At 41.4% G+C, this 19,589-nt stretch overlaps 1 protein-coding gene across 41 annotated transcripts in view; it reads left to right on the plus strand.

The window, feature by feature from the left end:
* The window catches only part of SORBS1 (sorbin and SH3 domain containing 1), a 306,573-nt gene extending 297,184 nt beyond the window's left edge, over nt 1-9,389 (plus strand). For 28 of the 41 annotated variants that reach the window (XM_043988536.1, XM_043988537.1, XM_043988539.1 and 25 more), the window contains 3 exons: nt 1,604-1,662; nt 3,314-3,426; nt 6,029-9,389. In XM_043988536.1, the coding sequence (XP_043844471.1) occupies nt 1,604-1,662; nt 3,314-3,426; nt 6,029-6,096 (240 nt within the window). In that variant the 3' untranslated portion in view covers nt 6,097-9,389. Of the gene's footprint in view, nt 1-848; nt 909-1,471; nt 1,663-3,313; nt 3,427-6,028 lie in introns of all 41 variants that reach the window. The other 13 variants (XM_043988522.1, XM_043988526.1, XM_043988527.1 and 10 more) reach the window with 2 other exon arrangements.
* The last annotated feature ends 10,200 nt before the right edge of the window (nt 9,390-19,589 follow it).

Raw genomic sequence — 19,589 nt, forward strand, 5'->3', positions numbered from 1 at the left:
TTTCAGCTCTCAAAGTTATGACTTATGATCCATTTTAAGGTCATCGTAATATTTATGACCAATGCTTGTATCAATTATGTCATTGTGTTCTCCCAAGGACTTGAATGCAAAACTATTTCACAGAGTGAAGTGTCTATTTCTAAATAGACATAGCATATCTAAATCCTTGCAATAACAAGATGTGTTGTTACAATGTTCTCTGATATATATGTGTATATATATACATGCATGTATATATATGTGTGTATGTACACATACACATACATATATAAATGTTCCTGGGGACAGATCCCCTTATTGGATGTTCCAGATATTATTCAATGTTACTTTAAAAGTTGCCACTCCTTATCTTAAAAAAAAAAAAAAGATACAAAGTCAAACCCTCCCCCCAAAAGGAGAGATACAAGTGGTAAAACGGAGGACCCCAGCCTTAATTCTCTACTCCTCCCCATGCACCAACCCCAGCCTTGCCCTGAGCCAGTGGCCATGTGGCTATTAGCAAGACAGAGGTAATAAGTTAAAGCCAATCCTTCCATCTCTCTGTTCTGTCATCGATTGTAGGACAGTGTTGTTCATTCATAGTATCCGCAGCTGTTTCTCCAGTTTTCCATTCCATCTCCCAGTTGCTTGCTCCCTAACTCTTCCCACCATTGCTTTGTGTTTCTGCAACAACAGCTGGTGGTGTGTGCAGTGTCCAGTCCATGACCATGGGCCCTGGCAGGCCTCATGGTATTCTGAATGGGATGGGGTTTGGTCTGTGTGTTTCTGCACCTCGCTCTTTATTTTGAATTCTGACCAGTATGACATCTGCTAAAATGTCTCCCTTATAATTTGCTTGGTGATCACAGCCTTCACATCATTCATTGAGCACAGGACCAGATCTCACAGAGTCTGAAAAGAGCTACGTGGTAAGACTGCCTGTTGAATAAGATTGTAGCTTGTTTAAGAGAATACGTATTCAATCAAGTGATGGCTTGTCAGCCTGTAAAGCTACTGGCTACAGGAATGATAGTACTGTGGTTTAAAAAAAAAACCACAAAATAAGCAGGTTTTAGGGCTGCAAACAAAAGAGAGGAACTTAGCAGCAATAACATGGCCACTAGATCTAAGAGTGGGATTGGATTAAGTTCTCTAGTGCATGACTGGGTATCTCTCCTCACCTCCCTTTCCTGAAGTTATCCTGTTTTATAACAGCTACTCCCTGCTTACAGACCCTGCTGCTGCCTCTGCTGCTTGTTTGAATGTTTATACTAAATCCACCCTTTTTTCTGTATCTCACCTGTTTTTCCATGCTTACACCTGGATCCCTCCTGCTCTTCACTTCTGGATGTGTTATTGCCTGGATCGTCAACTCTGTTGTTTTCCTGGACTTCATCTGGAATGTCACATCTCTTCCTATCTCTCTCTCTCTTTTTTTCCCCTTGTTGACCATTTTATGGGGGTTGCTGGATTTCCTGGGGCCACCTCACAGGAAGCAGTTTGCAATGAGATCATAAACATTGCCGAAAAGTCTGTTCATTACTGCAGTACTGTTTCTCATCCTCTTGACTTTCGTCACAAGGTGTCTCCTACTGACAATAAATCATCTCTCATCATTTCTCAGCAACCTCAAGCCCAGCAGCGAAGAACCACCTCTGACAGAAGTCAGAACCTACAGGATTTGTAAGTCACCTAAGCCCTCAATATCACTAATATATCTGGATTATAGTACAAGAACTGACTTGTTTATATGCCTGCAAGATCCTAGTATTAAAGGGATGAGAGACAAAGGTAGAGAGACAGAGAAAGAAAGAGAGTAATAATGAAAGTGAAAAAGACACAGACAGACAGAGAGGAGAGAGACAGACAGAGGAGGAGGAGGAGGAGGAGGAACAGAGACAGACAGACAAAGAGAGGGTGACAGTGAAAGTGAGAGAGACAAAGAGACACACAGAGAGGAGAGCGACAGAGGAGGAGGAAGACAGAGAGAGACGGAGAGAATAGCTAGTCTCTGTGGTGGCAACGGCTACAAGAACATTTCTGAGAATTTTGAGTTAAATTAGTCCATTTTCAGAAGATGAGAAGCCATCCTATATCCTTCTTGTCTTCACAACCCCTAGACAGAAGGAGAAAGGATATGTCCTTTCTTACCTTACTTCTGGTCCCAAGACAAGTCCTCTAGGACAGTATTGTTGAGACAGAGATATCAGGAAGGTCACAAATCAGGAGATACATTTCTTTTAGAATTTTCTCTGGCATCTCAGCTAGAAACAGCTTTTCTTTCATAGTTTTCTAGTGCAAGGTGTGGACAGATTGCTTAACATAGTAAATTACCTTATGAATTACCACATTTTGCACATGGTGCTTTATATTGTAAAACATGAGGTAGACTGGCATAGCAGATAGAGTTAGCCATGGAGTCAGTAAGATGCCGGGTTCAGGTCTCACCTCTGACTTTTAGTGACTGCGTGACCCTAGGTGAATTATTTAACCTCTCAGAGAGCCAAACAGTTCTCTAAGACTTTAAGTTGTAGAGTGGTGCTGATCTGGATTGAGAGAAAGAATTTCTTCTCTGAGAGAGAGTTCCTTATATTAATGAAATTCCATGTCACTCTTCTCTCCCGTTTGTTGCTTTTTTCCTTCCTCTTCCCTTGCACAGAAAAAAAAAATTATCATAAAACAATTCATTAATTCACAGTTTATCTACAACTACCAGTAAGTCATTGACCCAAGAACATAGATGGCCCAAAACCTTTTTGAGCTTATCTTTCTACCTAAGCAAGACTATTGTTATTGGTTTTGGGGTTTTTTTAATGAGACAAAATTTCACTAGCCTTGGCTTAGATGAATTCATTCATGGTTGAAGATATGTACAGGGCAGCTAAGTGGCGCAGTGGATAGAGCACCGGCCCTGGATTCAGGAGGACCTGAGTTCAAATCTGGCCTCAGACACTTAATACTTACTAGCTGTGTGACCTTGGACAAGTCACTTAACCCCAATTGCTCCACCAAAAAGAAAAAAGAAAAAAAAAAGAAAGTAGCTGATGATATGTACAGAACAGTTTTCTCTATATCAGCCATTAGGTACCTGAGTTCTCTCCTCCCTGGAGAGATACATGCCAGCCCCCACAGCTGGCAAAAAACCAGTAAATATTAAAATCCAAAGAAAGCATATAGATTAGGCACTTTACTTCCCTGTTGATAATAGAGAAATAGTAAAAGCCAGCAAACCAGTCTTTGATTAAGTAGGATGATTTTTTTTGAAAGGACCATTTTTGAGTCTTCCCAATGGGGCCCAAGTCACAAGGTATACCATAATCTCTTTCTCTTTTAGATATAGCTATCAAGCATTATATAGCTATAAACCACAGAATGATGATGAGTTGGAACTCCGAGATGGAGATATTGTGGATGTCTTGGAAAAATGTGACGATGGTTGGTTTGTTGGTAAGTAAATTTATCATCCTTTTCTCTTTTTTTAAAAGAGTCTTAAAGTAAGGACCCTAGAAGTCATCTTATTCAACCCCCTATCCCATGCAAAAAAATCTTCTTTAGAGAATCTGACAATTAGTCATCTCGAGCTTACTTGAACACATCCAATGATAGAAGATTCATCACTTCCTGAAGCAGCCAGTGAGGCATCTCTGATTGTTAAGAAGTTCTTTCTTCTGTTGAAATTGGTTCTAAATAGGCTTCCTATAATAATGTTCATTGGTCTTAGTTCTGCCTCCTGTAGCCACACAGAATAGATCTAATCCCTTTCCCATGTGGTTACTCTTTAAATGTTTGATGATGGCTGCTATGACCCAGTGAAGTCACTTTTTCCACAGGTTAAAGATTGGCTTCAACCATTTGTTATATGAAATAGGTTCATATCCTTTCATCATTCTTGCCACCTTCCTCTGGGTGAACTTTGACTTGGCTATGTCCCTTTTTTTTTCCAGGACAATGAGGGTTAAGTGACTTGCCCAGGGTCACATAGCTAGTAAGTGTCAAGTGTCTGAGGCCGGATTTGAACTCAGGTCCTCCTGAATCCAGGGCTGGTGCTTTATCCACTGCGCCACCTAGCTGCCCCCTATGTCCCTTCTTTTTAAAGGCAATTGGGGTTAAATGAGTTGCCCAGGGTCACAAAACTAGTAAGTGTCGGAACCTGGGTTTGAACTCAGGTCTTCCTGACACCAGGGTTAGTGCTTTATCTACTATGCCACCTAGCTACTTCATGACCAGGTCCTTCTTAAAAGGTAGCATGCAAAACCGAACACAATGGTCCATGTGTTGTCTAAACAATGAAGAGGACAATGGAACTATCACTTCTCCTCTTCCAAACACAAAATTTGTTGGCCTTAAGTGTCTTATTTTCATTTCTTCTCCACAAACTTCCATATATCACTTAAAAACCATATTAGTTAGTGTACAGATATTAGCACAAGAAGTGTTGGCCTGGGGGCAGCTAGGTGGCACAGAGCACTAGCCCTGGAGTTAGGAGGACCTGAGTTCAAATGTGGCCTCAGACACTTGACACTTACTAGCTGTGTGACCCTGGGCAAGTCACTTAACCCCCATTGCCCCCCCCCCCAAAAAAAAATTTGAAACCTAGTTGGGACAAAAGTTCTTGAATTTCTGAGACATTTTCAAGTAGATGGTCTTTCCAGCACCTCTCAAATCACAAGTGTAGGGACTATTTTACTCAGTCAACTCTGGTTAAGACCACCCCCAAAGCTAAAATTAGCCAGGGGAGCTCTTTACTCAGAGGCATAAGAAATGTCCATCCTCAATCCCAGAGGAAAAGGGTGTGATTTAGATCCCAAAAGGCGTCATCTCGACGCTTAGGCCTTTTATGGCCTATGGAGGTGATGAGCAGGAATCCAGGTTGACCCATAGAAGAACTAAGGAAGCAGTTGTGGGCTTAGAACTGGACCTTGCACAGTTCAGAGGGATTTCTTCACCTCCAGTGAGGAAGGGTACTGAGTTAATGAGCTTAAAAATGTTACTTTTATCATGGTGATACCCTTGGCTATTTAAAATCTTTTTTTAATTATTCCTTTGTTTTTAAGTAATGAACATTTTTTATTTATAGTTTTGGGTTCCAATTTTTATCCCTCCATTCTTTCCTCCCTTCCCTCCCTGAGGTGGTTAACAATCAAATGTGGGTTAGACATGTACCATTATGTAAAACATTACCATATTACTCTATTTAAAATATTTTAATAAGGACCCTGTGGTATGTAGTGGGAAGCATGTGGAAATAAGAGTCAGACCTGTCAAGTTCCAGTCCCTTCACCTATTAGGAAGCAAGTCATTTAACTTAGTTTTCTTACCTATAAAATGGAAATGATTATGCATATACTGTGCCCATTACAGGATGAGTATAAAGCTCAAATGAGATCATGGGGGCAAAAAGGTCTTACAAACTTTAGAAATGTATTGGGCGGCAGTGGATAAAGCACGGCCCTGGATTCAGGAGGACCTGAGTTCAAATCTGGCCCCAAACACTTGACATGTACTAGCTGTGTGACCCTGGGCAAGTCACTTAACCCTCATTGCCCCCCCCCCCACACACACACACACACAAAAGAAGAAAAAAAAGGAAAGAAAAAGAAATTTACATGATAATTTTGTTGTGTATTTGAAAAGAATAGCAAGTTGTGCAGGGTAGATGTGCAGTTTCATGGACAAGCATCTCTTTTAATCGTACTACGTTATGGAAATGCTTGTTTTATTCCATAAATTTAAAAATAAAATTAAAACAGAAAAACAACTATAGAGTTGTATACAAATATCAGGTGGTATTGGCATTTGGGAATGATATGGATAGAGCAAGTCTTGGAGTCAAGGAGACTTGGCATTTCAACCCCACCTCTTCTGCTTAACTAGCAGCGATGCTACTGCAGTCCTCTGTCAGCTGTTCTGGAGCTAATAAAACTGAGCCAGGAACTTGTCCCATAATTTCCAAACCCAGTTAGCCTGCCCTCCCCCACCCCAAGCAAGAAAGTCCCATCTCCCCACTCACACTCACGGTCTCCTTTCCTGTTTGTTTGTTTGTTTGTAGGTACTTCCAGAAGAACAAGACAGTTTGGTACTTTTCCAGGCAACTATGTAAAACCTTTATATTTATAAGAAGCCTGAGAACCCGTGATTGTTTTTTATTGGTGGATGAGACACAGAACACAAAGCAAACTCTTTATCTCAATGTTGAATCAATAAGTCGGTTAGTGCAAGGATGAAGTAAGAAGTCTTTAGAGCGACCTGGGGAAGTGTTGGATTGGAAGCGGGAGCCTCCTGGGGCCTTACACAGTGCTTAGCTCATAGCAGGCCTCAACAAATGTTTCTTGAATGAATGAATGTATGAATGAATGAATGAGCTAGGGCCCAGTTGTTTGCTGGGCAACAAGAAGCAAGCCAGACTTCTAGTTTACATAGCTGCCTTTTTAAGCCCCACTAGTCCTCCCTCTCGCCCTTCTGTGGTGAGCTGACATGGAACTGAAAGAAAGAAGCAGGTAGCCCCTCAGCCTCTGTGTTTGGAGGTCAATTCAGTTCTAGCTCAGTCCTAGGAGTGTGGATCTAAGTTGTGCGAACCCAAGGAATTCATTTAGGTCTGAAGCGACCTAGAGAAGACCCAAGGAAGCCAGCTCTGGTCCAGTCTTACCTTAAAATATAGGGGTCTGATCTGTATTGGGTTTGGGAAACTAGTTTGGTCAGAAACTATTAAACTTTACCCAAACTTATGCCTCTGTAATCTGCCCCAGAGCAGGTTTAGAAGACCTGCTATCTATTTGAATGCAGCAAAAACTCATCAGACCAGACTTTCCAGGGCTATTCTGCTATTCTGGACTATGGTGGCATGCTTAGACCTGTCCCAACTTGGACCCACACTTTTGGGACTTTAGTGATAAGAGTAGGGGTAGTGCAAATAAGGTATCATTCGATGTGTGACTATAGGATGTGGGACTACACTCTTTCACCCCCATCACCACCACATATCCCAGTGTTCTGACAATAAAGCATGTAGCATTTGCTTGTGAGAGTTGGAGGAAGTTGATCAGAGGAACAAGTTGGATTTGCATCTGATTAAATTAAAGTTGATCTATAGCTTATTGGGGTAACATGCAATCAGTCACTATCCATATATACATACACATAAATGTATATATCCTTGGAATTTTTACTAGGTTACCTTCAGAGAGACCAAGTTTTAATTTGATGACTATCACCGATGTTTCCTAGCTTATCATATGTAGAGCATTGGAATGTGCAAGGGTGTTTCTTACTGTAACAAAGAATTGCATTCAAAGGAAACTTTCGGAGTTATTTTGATCTAGGCAACTCAATGAAAATATCACTTTGATTTGACCTGTTCTCGGAGCAGAGAGGGTAGTTGCCCTGAACTTGTACTCTTCCTGGCCATCACCTATCGGAGGACCAGAGTTCCTTTTCCCTCTGAGTGACTGGGAGGAGGTAATCCCTCAAAGCCAGAATCAGAGAGGGGACCATCCAGTCACTCCATATACACCAAGCAGCCAATGACTGTGGATGCATAAATGAGGGCTAACAGAGCCATATTATGAAAGTTCATTGCTGGGAAGGTAGAGTAACATGTCCCTGAGTTTACCCATCGTGTCTTCCAGATACGAGTGGGTCCTTGCATTGCAGCAGTCCCAGCAGTAAATGTAAAACAGAGTAAGCTTCAGCTCTCTAGACATATATAGTCACTCCATCATTATACTAGCCTTGTGCGTACTCTGTTGCTCCACAGTTTACTTTGCCTCTCCCCTCCCCCATCCGCCATTTTGGGCAAAATTGGGAGGGGGGAAATATTTCCCATTTTGTACCTGATTCGATACCTCAGTGGTGTCTTCTCATCCCCAGGGCCCTAATACTCCTCTTCCACCTTATCAAAACCTGTTCTCAGGAAATAATCTGACAAACTCATTCACAATGACATATAAATGACTAGTAAGATTCTATCCGTTATCCCTTCCTAGGAAATTTGCACTTTATCAAGGCATAGAGCCTTAAAGGAATGAAGCTCCAGGGGAGAAACTTCAGAATTGGTAGGGGAGAAATTATTGGGCAAGGGGAGCCCTTCGATGCCTCAGGAGTCATACCGAATGGGCAGTCACTGCCACCACATAGTAGGACTTTTTTTTTTTTGTCATCTTGCTCTCTGCAGGGAATTTAGTAAAAGCACGTATGTGTGTACATGTGCACAGTCACCCGCATGTCCATTCATTTCAGCACTATGGCATTAGGATTCACTTTGAAGTGGAAGTCTTGTGTTGGATAACTATTTTTCTGGTCTGTTTTGGATGCAGACTGTTATTGATAAAATATTAGACCAGAGCTTTTAAGTGGGGAGAGGGTGCTTCTTCATTAGATAGCTAACATCAAACACCTCTAGGAATACAGCTAGAGAATCAAACCAATTTGTAAAGCTACATTTTACACATAATGCCAGTGACATATATTTGTACATCTCTGGAACCCCCAGTTTGTCTCTCATATTTTCCCATATGTTTAATAATAAGGAAAAAACCTAAAATTTGCATCAAATTTCTGCTTCCTACATATCACAGAACAAGCAGTCACAAATTTCTAGTGGCTACTTTGTCTTGAGACATTTAGGAATATAAAATACTTATTTTTATGCTTACAATGTTTATACAAGTTTACTAACAGCAAGTACGCCTAATTGATAGCATGACTTGCAATACATTTTGATAACTTCCCCATGCTGCAGGGTCTAAAAACAACATCAACTGAAGAAAAAAAAAAAAACCTTACCTTTTGCAGTCTCTCTGGGATCAGTTAAAAAAAGAAATCACATCCTCAAGAAGTGGGACTGTACATATGTATATTTGTATAGACCATGTACTTACCTTGTATAGAAAAAATAATTTTAACAATTTGAATGAAAGGAAGACAGTAAGGAAGTCATTAAGGGTTTTTTTGCATTTTTATTTAAATGAAGGAATTCCAAGTTAACCCCTTTGGATTTTTTTTTTTTTAGCACAAGAAGACACTTGTAAAATGTTATCGCTTTTAAAATCCTCATCATTGGGGAGAAGGGCAAAAACTCTGATCCTCATTTATGAATTTTGAAAATTTTTTCCTTTGCAGTCTTGTTTCCCTGCGGTAATATTTAGTCCTGTTGCTAGAATAGAATATGCAAATTATATTCTGAAAGAAAAAAAAATAACTGACTTTCTATGTAACCAGTTAATTTAAAGGATTACCATTGAAACAACACAGAGAGCATGTCCTATAGAGACACAGATCTTGTGTTCATTTATTTTTCTTTATTGCAGTGGATTAGGGTTTATTTGATAATAAATAGACGTGTTGAATTACTGCCACATTTCCTGTACAGATTATTTAATAAACCTTATTCCGATTTGCGTGGTATACTTTCATTCTTACCTATTGGGCTTTCCTTCTTCCCCCTACATTGCCTATCACCTGATACTTGTGCTAGCTGCTCCAGCTTCCTAGATTCTATTCTTCATTCCTTGTCATTGGGCTTCCCACAGCACTCCACTTCTATTGGGAGTGACTTAGCACAGTTCCTAGCACATAGTAAATGCTTAATGAAGGCTTCGGTTTCCTTATTGGTAAAATAATGGAGTCGGTGATCTCCAAGGACCATTCAGGACCAGAGAAAGACAACTAAAATAGCTGAGGGGATGAAGGACACTTTTATATGGATGAACTAACAAGATGACAATGGCAAGGAGGGAGAAGATGTTATTGAAGTCTATAGTGACTATAGAAGAAGGGACAAGTATAGATTTGACCACCAAATCCTAGAATACCAATCAGTCAATAAAGATTAAGAGCCTTCTCTGTACTAGACACTGTGCAAAGTGATGAGAGACGCAAAAAGAGGCAAAAGGTCCCTGCTCTCAAAAAGCTGCCCATCTATAAAGGTTTCAATGAGGCAATTTAAGAACAAATTTTAAAATGAACTGCTTTCTATCATGATGGTAAACTTGAGGAGCTCATCAAGCTTCAAAGTGATCAAGGCTGAAAATAAAGATTTGAGAAGGAATTAGCTAAATTCATGGATGATAGACCCTTGAGGAGTCATTTAATGAAAGCTAAGAAGAAAGGTAACTAACTGGCCTACTGGATAAAGGGCTAACCTTAGCATGCCGACATTGACTTGCCAAAGACTAGTGACTACAATTTCCATATCAGGAGTAGTGTGAAATTGGCTGAAATCATAGGTCTACAGAAAACAAAAATAAAAGGATGCTCAAGGTTCTATGTCATTTCAAAAGCAAAAAAGTAGGATGGGGGAGAATTCTAGAATGGGTAGGGAAGAGAAGGCCACAGTGAGGAAACGGCTGAATAGGTACAATTTAATTCAACAAACATTTATTAAGCACTGATTATGTATAAGACACTGTGGTAGGAACTGGGGATACAAAAAAGAAAAAGGATACAGCCCCTGCCCTCAAAGAGCTTATATTTTTCTAGGAAGGAGATGGCATATATACATATTTTAATCCAAGACTGGGTGCAGTAGAGGTGAGGAAGATACCCAGAGAAAGGCTGTCCAGCAGTGTGGTGGGTGGGTGTCTAAAAAAGGGAGAAATGTGAGAGAAGGCTGGAAGGTATGGTAGCCTACACTTGGGAGATTCTTAAATGCCAGGCTAAGAAATTGGAACTTTATTCAGTAATCATTAGAGAGCCATTGAAGGGTTTTGAACAGAGTAGTAACCTATTATATGGGAGGAGAGGGGGAAAGATAATTCTGGCAGTGGTATCATAGATAGATGATCAAAAATGGGCAAGACTGGAAGCAAGGAGACCAGCAGCTGCAGTCCAGTTGATTAGAATTGGTGGTAACAGTCAGAAAAGGAAGAAATCAATTCCAAAGATTTGAGAGGTATAATTGATGGACTTGGTATCATTATGAGAGGTGAGGGATAGGAGTAGGGGAAAAAAACAAGGCATCAAGCACAAAGCATTGGATATACATTGGGGACGCTGACAAATAAGGTCAGATGAAGGAGCAGGTTTGGGGGTAAATTCTTTTTTTTGTTTTGTTTTTTGTTTTGTTTTGTTTTGTTTTGTTTTTAGTGAGGCAATTGGGGTTAAGTGACTTGCCCAGGGTCACACAGCTACTAAGTGTCTGAAGCCGGATTTGAACTCAGGTACTCCTGACTCCAGGGCCGGTGCTCTATCCACTGCACCACCTAGCTGTCCTGGGGGTAAATTCTTTATTGGATATGTTGAGCTGCAGGTTCTGCAGGCACATCTAGGAGAGGGTAGGTAGTAGTCTGCTCAAAGCTCAGGATTAGAAATACTGACTTGGGAGGCATCAAGGTAATAACTGAATCTGTGGAAGTGAATGAGGTTATTAAGGAAGAGAGTATAAAAAAGAGACTAAAGTCACAGATGGACCTTGGGAAATACCCACCCTAAGGGGTCAGGAAGTGGAAGGGTCAGGAAGAAGGTATGATTTAGAAGTAGGATGAGAACCAGGAGAATGAAGCTCTTCACTAATCCCCTGAGTTAGAAATTCTCATTTTTCCCTCTAACTAGCCTATTGGTGGTTCCCTGACCTTGACATTTCATCTTTTACCAACATGATTTTGCACAGGCTGTCCCTGCTACTCCCCATGTCTGGAATGCATGCAATCTTAGAATCCTTTTCTTTGAAGGCTCAGCTCATTCGTCTACTCCCCATAGGGGTTAGTATGTTCTCCTTCCTTAAACAAGCATGTCTGTACTTGGCTGTTTATATGAATCCTACCACCAATGGAAGTTAAGCTCCCATAGTGTTTTCTATTTCTATTTACATATAGACTAAGAGGGAAAGAAAGGGAACAAGGATTTATTAGGTGCTTACTATATGTCAGGCATTCTTACGATTGGTTTGAAATATCTCATTTGATCCTCACAACAACCCTGGGAGGTAAGTGCTATTATTGTCCCATTTTACAATTGAGGGAACTGAGGCATATAGAGGTTAGGTGACCTGCCCAGGATCACACAGCTGGTGAATGCCTGAGGCTGAATCTGAACTCAGGTCTTCCTGATTCTGGGTCCGGAGCTCTAAAAAATGCTGCATGATTGAACTTTAAACATCAATTTTGTATTCTAATTACAGTACATTCTATTCCACACAATAACTAATTCTGTTGCATAGTTAGTATATGTCACAATTCCCCTCCCCCATTATTAGCTCCAGGAGGTCCAGGGTCATGTCTTAACCCTCTTTAAATCTCTTCCAAACCTCAGGACAGTGTTTTGCACATATTACATCTTGTTAAGTAGTTGTTGAATGAATGATGAATTAGTGAATCATGTACTTTCTCCACGGAATGTTTCTCTGGGCCATTGTCAAAAACAGAACATTGGTCTTGAGGGACATTGACCGGCCCAGTGTGGAATTTGTTATTATATTTAGTCTTATGAGTTTAGGACTATGTCACCAGAACAGAGAAGAAAGAGATAATAGGAAAAGACCTTGTTCTAGAAATCCACATGGGAAGTGAATCATAGATTTGGAGGGAGAAAGGGACTTGAGGTGATGGAGCCCAACATCCTCCCTTTAGGGAGGTGAAGTGATTAACATTATAAGGTCCAGGACTTTATAATGGAATTTATAAGGGGAAAGAGAGGCAGGCAGGAGAATTAGGACATAGACACAAGGACCCATAAATAGAATAAATGGTCTAATTGCAGTTCGAACTCAGGTCCACTGAATCTCAATCCAGGACCCTGCACACTGTCATCACACCCCTGGAAAACCTGGGGCTAGATCTTTATTCCCCAAATATCCTGACTTAATCCAACAAGCATTTGTTGAGTCTACTATGTGTGTTTCTAGGGAACCAGACCTAAAATCCTGTCTTCTGCCCTTCTAGTGACAATGGCCTGCCCCTCTACAGCAAGGCTTCTTAAACCTTTGCTACTTGTGACCCACAAATTTTTATGTATATAGGTATACAAAATAGGTATGCATAATTTGGTCACATGACCCCATATGGGCTGGAACCCACAGTTTGAGAAGCTTTGCTCTAAAGAAGACTGAGAATCCCATGAGATTTATTGAGATTCCTATTCCTGAGCAATGACTTAGAAGCTGATTCTAAGGTCTGGAAGGAGCAGAATTAGGCCTTAGCATCAATTAGGCCTTTACCTGGCCTCCAGTATGGCCAATTTTGAGCACGTGTGGAAGAGAAGAGTGTGATTAGGTTACAAAGGCAGGATGCTGCCAGACTGGGGACACCAAAGGGGGTCAGAACCTAAAAAACAGCAGCCCTACTGCCTGGTCCTTTGGGTCACTGCCACCACAGAGAGCCCAGAAATCTTTGTTCTGCGGGAAGGAATTCACTAGACCAAGGTATGTCGGGTGAGTAGGCGGGAAGATGGATGCAGAGAGAACTGGAGAAAAGTGGGTGATATGTATGGAAGCTGCCTTGTCCCATTGAAGTCCTGATCCCACAGTTTGGCAGCTCCAGAGTAGTCTGGCTCTGCTTTATGGGTGGGACTCCCCTCCCTCCACTGGAGTTATAAATAGGCTAGCCATGGTATCAACACTTGGCAGACACATAGGGAAGGCAAACCACAAGTAAGGAAATAGATTTGGTGGGAGGAGGGGAGCTTATAGAAAGGAAACAATGGAAGGAATGAAATAGTGGAGGACTATGGGAAAAGAATCCTTTATCCTTCTCAAGCACCTGGGTATTGCATATACATGCCCTAAGGGAGTCTGGGACAGCTAGGTGGAGCAGTGGCTAGATCTTCAGGCCTGGAACCAGGAGGACCTGAGTTCATTTAACCTCTCAGCCTCAGTGTCTTTATCTGCAAAATGGGTATAACATAGAAGACCCAGTCCCCCACTACCTGAAAGTCAAGTGTGTTAGATTTCATTCCACTGGCAGGATTCTCTGGTACCTTAAAGAGATTTTGGAGGGCTCTAAGCCCTAGCTTCTATAGGTCATGACTCCAAGTGGGAGTCACTTAACTGGACGTGGGGGGTTGCTGCCGCCTTGGTTCTGAACACACAACATGCGTACTTTGCATTGCACATGCCATCACAGAGTTGCATAAAAATTTCTCTGGTGAAAAGGGGTTACCAGTGGGAAAAGTTTAAGAAGCCCTGGTCTCCCATGAATGATGTTCCCCGCAACTGTCTGTAATGGAGGCTAAAAAGGGTTAACAGATAATCTAAGACAATCAATAGTAGCTAAAAGAGAAACTAAGGTTTGAATTTTTATCAACTGTAACTAGAGGGTTACTATCAACCAACACTCTCAACAGAAGCTTAGGGAAGGTCACCAGGAACCATTCACCATTAATAGCCATTAATATTCCTAGATGACAGGACACCTAGAAACCAGATCTTAAAGTTAAGAGATACCATAAACACAGAGACCCTTGGGGTCTGACAAGTTTAAGCCTGTCTTTAGGAACATGTGCAGAAAAGACCAAATGTGTCCTTAGGTGTACTTTATGATGGTTTAAAACCAAAAAATACACCCCTAGTGAAAAAGGTACCCCGGGGCAGCTAGATGGCACAGTGGATAGAGCAGTGGCCCTGGATTCAGGAGTACCTGAGTTCAAATCTGGCCTCAGACACTAAACACTTACTAGCTGTGTGACCGTGAGCAAGTCACTTAACCCCAATTGCCTCACTAAAAAAAAAAAAAAAGAAAGAAAAAGAAAAGAAAAAGGTACCCACCTTGGAGGATGTCTTAGGACCCCAAGAAGTCTAAAATAGGATATGAACCTCCCACAAAGAGGAGATTAAGATAATGAGGAAATAACCTGCTTTTCTCACTATTGATATAACCATTTTCCTCTCCCTATTCAAGACACCTTTCTCCTTGGTGTCTTCCTGTGGTTATCACCACTGAGTCTTGTAATTCTTTGGGACACCTCGTGATCAATTTGATCAATCAAATCCATCCCCACTTCATCAGAGGGTGGTCTCTTGTACCCCAGTTCTATGGAACTATTGATAGTCTTCATAGTTTTTACCCTGGAATATTTACAAATATGCAAATTTACTCTCCTAATATGTGGGAGGCATAATCCACTCCTTCCTTTGTACTACCTCAGTCTTTGGGGAGAAGAGATGCATAGCTTTGCTCCCACTGGGCACAGTCTCAGTGCTGGGGCTCCAGTCATAGGCATCCCAGTTTCCCAGGTCTTCCACGCTAAACTAGCTGGCTGTACCATCCAGTCTTCAGGCCTGGCTTCAAGATCCCCCCTGAGGGGGATGGGGATCACCCCCAACATCTGAGACCGAGAGAGAAAGATAAACAACACAGTAAAGAAACAAACGCTCCAGCCCCATTTCTCAGAGGGGTAAAGGGGCTGCTAAATAGAGGGAGCAGGGGAAGGAAAGCTTCTCCCTTCTCATTGGTTCAGTTCATGTCATCCTTGCTGTGGGGGATCTGGTATTTTCACCTTTCAATGAAGCAAATAAGAGTGGCTGAAAAGAGAGCATCAGAAAGAGAAAGAATGGGACAGCTAGGTGGCGCAGTCGATAAAGCACCAACCCTGGATTCAGGAGGACCTGAGTTCAAATCAGGCCTCACACACTTGACACTTACTAGCTGTGTGACCTTGGGCAAGTCACTTAACCCTCGCTGCCCCGCGTTAAAAAAAAAAGAAAAGAAAAGAAAAGAAAAGAAAGAGAAAGAATGGCTCCATCTCTGCAGTTTTAAAGACGTGGGCAATTGGTCCCAAATAGTGGGGGATGAAGAGACCTCCATGTTGGGCAACCAAGACATCCTCCAAGGGTCCTGAAGGCAACCTCCAAGTTAGGTGAACTTGCATGCCCACATATGTGTGGATTACATGGGGATGGGGGTGGAAAGAGCTGGGGCCCTGGAGTCAAGAGGACCTGAGTTCAAATCTTACCTCAAACACTTACTAGCTGTGTGACCTGAGCGAGTCACAACCCCAATTGCGTTAAACAGTCAGGGCCATCTCCAGTTGTCCTGATCTATATCTTGCCACTGGACCAGATGGCTCTGGAGGAGAGAGTGAGCCTGGTGACTGTATAGCCCTCCCTCCCTTAAATCCAATTCACTGCATGTCATGAGATCACCCCAATGTCATGGTCCTCCTCAAGACTGAAGGACCAACAACAGCGTGGGAATAATAAAGGCGCCTGCACCTCACAAGACTGTAGTGAGGATAAAATAAGATGATAGATGTAAAAGCTTTTAGTGGACTTTTAAGCATCTAGTAAATGTGAGTTATGGGGGTGGTTAAAGGCATGACAGGTGCTACTCTGGTTATAAAAATCAAGGGTTTGGGGCTAGATGAGGAATCTAGATGACATATAACTCATAGCAGCCAAGTTAGGATCTTGAATCTACTATACTCCATGAACCAGTTCAATAAACAAACAAAAATAATCATAACTAGCATTTCTATTGTGCTTTATGGTTTGCCAAGTGATTTTCGTACTTTAGCTCATTTGTTCCTTACAACTCTATCATTAAGTAGGTGCTACTATTATCCCCATTTTAGAGAGGGAGGCTACAGGACTCTGAGATAGGGATTCTAACTCAAGTCTTTTTGACCTCAATTTTTTTTTTTTTAGTGAGGCAATTGGGGTTAAGTGACTTGCCCAGGGTCACACAGCTAGTAAATGTTAAGTGTCTGAGGCTGGATTTGAACTCAGGTACTCCTGACTCCAGGGCCAGTGCTCTATCCACTGTGCCACCTAGCTGCCCCTAACTCAAGTCTTTTTGATTCCAATGACATCACCTAACTAAATCTATTTCTTTCTCTTCTTCTAGTTTCATAGGAAAGGTTCCTTTTGGGAAAAAAATCCCAATCTTGTTACATGTGAACAGGTAGCTTTCTAACACTATGACAAGTCACAACTTCTCCAGGCAGCAGTTTTCTGATCTGTAAAGTGAGGGGGATTCGATAATCTCCAAGGTCCACCCCAGCTCTCACGTACTGAAACCATTTGTAGGAGGTTATCTCTGCTCAGAAGCAGGTTGGACTAGGTGGCCTTTAAAGTTCTCTCTGCTCTGATTCTGGGGCCTTGGCTGAGATAGAGGAGGCGATAAGGGCAAGGTGTGGCAATAGCTCCCACACTCATGCAGCCCTGAAGCCCAGCAAGAGCTTGCAAGGAAGTAAGAACCCAGAAGAGACATCAGGAGCTGCTCTGGACCTTGATCCCTTCCTGTCTTGGTCAACACTGGAAGAAACCATAAGAGAAACAAGGAAAGAGGTGATAGAAAAAAACTAGTCAAACATAGGTCCTGATGTAACAGAAGGATATTGATGATTACAAAGTTTTGAAGAATAACCTTCCCATAAAGCCTTACTCCTATCCTCCACGTAAAAGTGTGAAGGTAACCCTGGGTTCTCAGAGGCTACCAACAAGCTAGCTAAGTTACCTACTTTTTTTTTGTTTGTTTTTGTGAGGCAATTGGGGTTAAGTGACTTGCCCAGGGTCACACAACTAATAAGTGTTAAGTGTCTGAGGTCAAATTTGAACTCAGGTCCTCCTGAGTCCAGGGCTGGTGCTCTATCTAGCTGCCCCTTAAGTTACTTACAAGAAGTTCATCACTTTCCAACCAACAAGGTTGGCCATGAGGTGAGGGATGTTCTGGCCTGAGCAGGTCTATCATAGCCTGAAGTGAGAAACTTGTGATCTCTGTCAGTGGGTTAAGTGTACAGATGGTTCTATATGCACTACTGAGGTCCTTAAGACCCTTTTGGGAGGTCCTTAAAGTCAAAACTTTTTTTCATAATAATACCAAGATGTCATTTGCCTATTAAAATACTCCTCCCATTTCCTACTGCATATCTGTGTGAGGCCAGATTTCCTTCATATACTTCAATCAAAACAACATATTGAAGATTAAATGCAGAAGCATATAAAAGAATCCAGCTGTCTTCTATTAAGCCAGACATTAAAGGGATTTGCAAAAATATATAAAACAACAGCCACTCCTCTCACTATTCTTTTTTATTTTTTTAAACATTTTTATTTAAAGTTTTGAGTTCCAAATTCTATCCCTCCTTCCCCCTTCTCTGAGATGGTAAGCATTCAGATATAGGTTATACATGTGCACTTATGTGAGACATTTCCATATTAGGCATTTTGTACAAGAAGATTCGAATAAAAGGAAAAAAAATGAAAGAAAGTTCTCACTATTTTTTTGTTTTGGAAAATAATTTTTTCATAAAAATCATTTACGTTTACATATAATCAATTTCAAGGACTATTTTCACATGCTTTATTATTAATCAATTAATTTAATTAATATTTTTTTAATTATCCATTTAAATTCCAAATACAATAAATATCAATCTAGCCCATAGAAGCAAAAGCTCTTTGAGATCTGCAAAGTTTTTTAAGAGTCCTGATTGGGGGGGGGGCGGTGTTAAGTGACTTGCCCAGGGTTACACAGCTATTAAGTGTCAAGTGTCTGAGGCTGGATTTGAACTCAGGTCCTCCTGAATCCAGGGCTAATCTATACCAATAAAATACTTTATCTTAGAGGTATGATGGAGCACTGATAATGCATTAGGCTTGGAGTTAGCAAAGACCTGGGGTTCAAGTTCCACGTCTGACACATACTGTGTGACTCTGGGCAAGTCAGTTGCCTCAAAAAACTCCCTATGTCTATAAAATTATAGTACAGCTGCCAGTCTGCTTTAGTAAAATAATTTCTTCCCTATATGGATGAAATCACTGGTTTAGACAATTAATAATAATAACTGGCATTTCTATAGCATTTAAAGATTTACACATATTTTCTCATTTGATCTCCCCACAGCCCTGTGAGTTAGGAACTACCTGTCTCATTAGCCCTGTGAGGAAGAAACTGAGGCACAGAGAGGATACTCAATAGCCACAGTGTCAAAGTCAGAATTCACACCCACATCTCTCTTGACTGAGCCTAGAATTCTTTCCATTACACATGCTGTCTCTCATTCTCACAATGCTATCATAATAATGCTAATAAATAGCTAACATTGATACATCAGTCTAAAGTTTGCAAAGTGCATGTAATAACAATAGCTAGCCTTTACATAGTGCTTTAAAGTTTGCAAAGTTTACAAATAGTATCTCATTTAATTCTCACAACTATCCTAAGAGGGAGGTACTATTATCATCTCCTTTCTACAGATGAGGAGAGTGAGACAGAGGTTAGTAAATGACATGGCTAGGATCACACAAGCTAATAGTGTCTGTGGCTGGATTTCAACTCATCTTCCTGACTTCAGGTCCAGTGTTTGTTTTATCCACTCCATGGGGCAGTGGATAAAGCACCAGCCCTGGATTCAGGAGGATCTGGGTTCAAATTTGGCCTCAGGCACTTGACACTTACTAGCTGTGTGACCCTGGGCAAGTCACTTAACCCTCATTGCCCCCCCCCCCAAAAGAAAACATCCAGGGCTATCTCCAGTCATCCTGATATATATCTTGCCACTGGACCCAGATGGCTCTGGAGGAGAGTGTGGGGTTGGTGACCTTGCACAGCCCTCCTTCCCTTAAATCCAATTAAGTACAAGTCATGACATTACCTCCCTGATGAATGAGGGACAAACAACAACAATATCCATCCCATCACCTGACTATGTTCACTCAGTTGATTCTCATGATTAGATGC

This window comes from Dromiciops gliroides, chromosome 2 (assembly GCF_019393635.1).
Source record: "Dromiciops gliroides isolate mDroGli1 chromosome 2, mDroGli1.pri, whole genome shotgun sequence".
Lineage (NCBI taxonomy): Eukaryota > Metazoa > Chordata > Mammalia > Microbiotheria > Microbiotheriidae > Dromiciops > Dromiciops gliroides.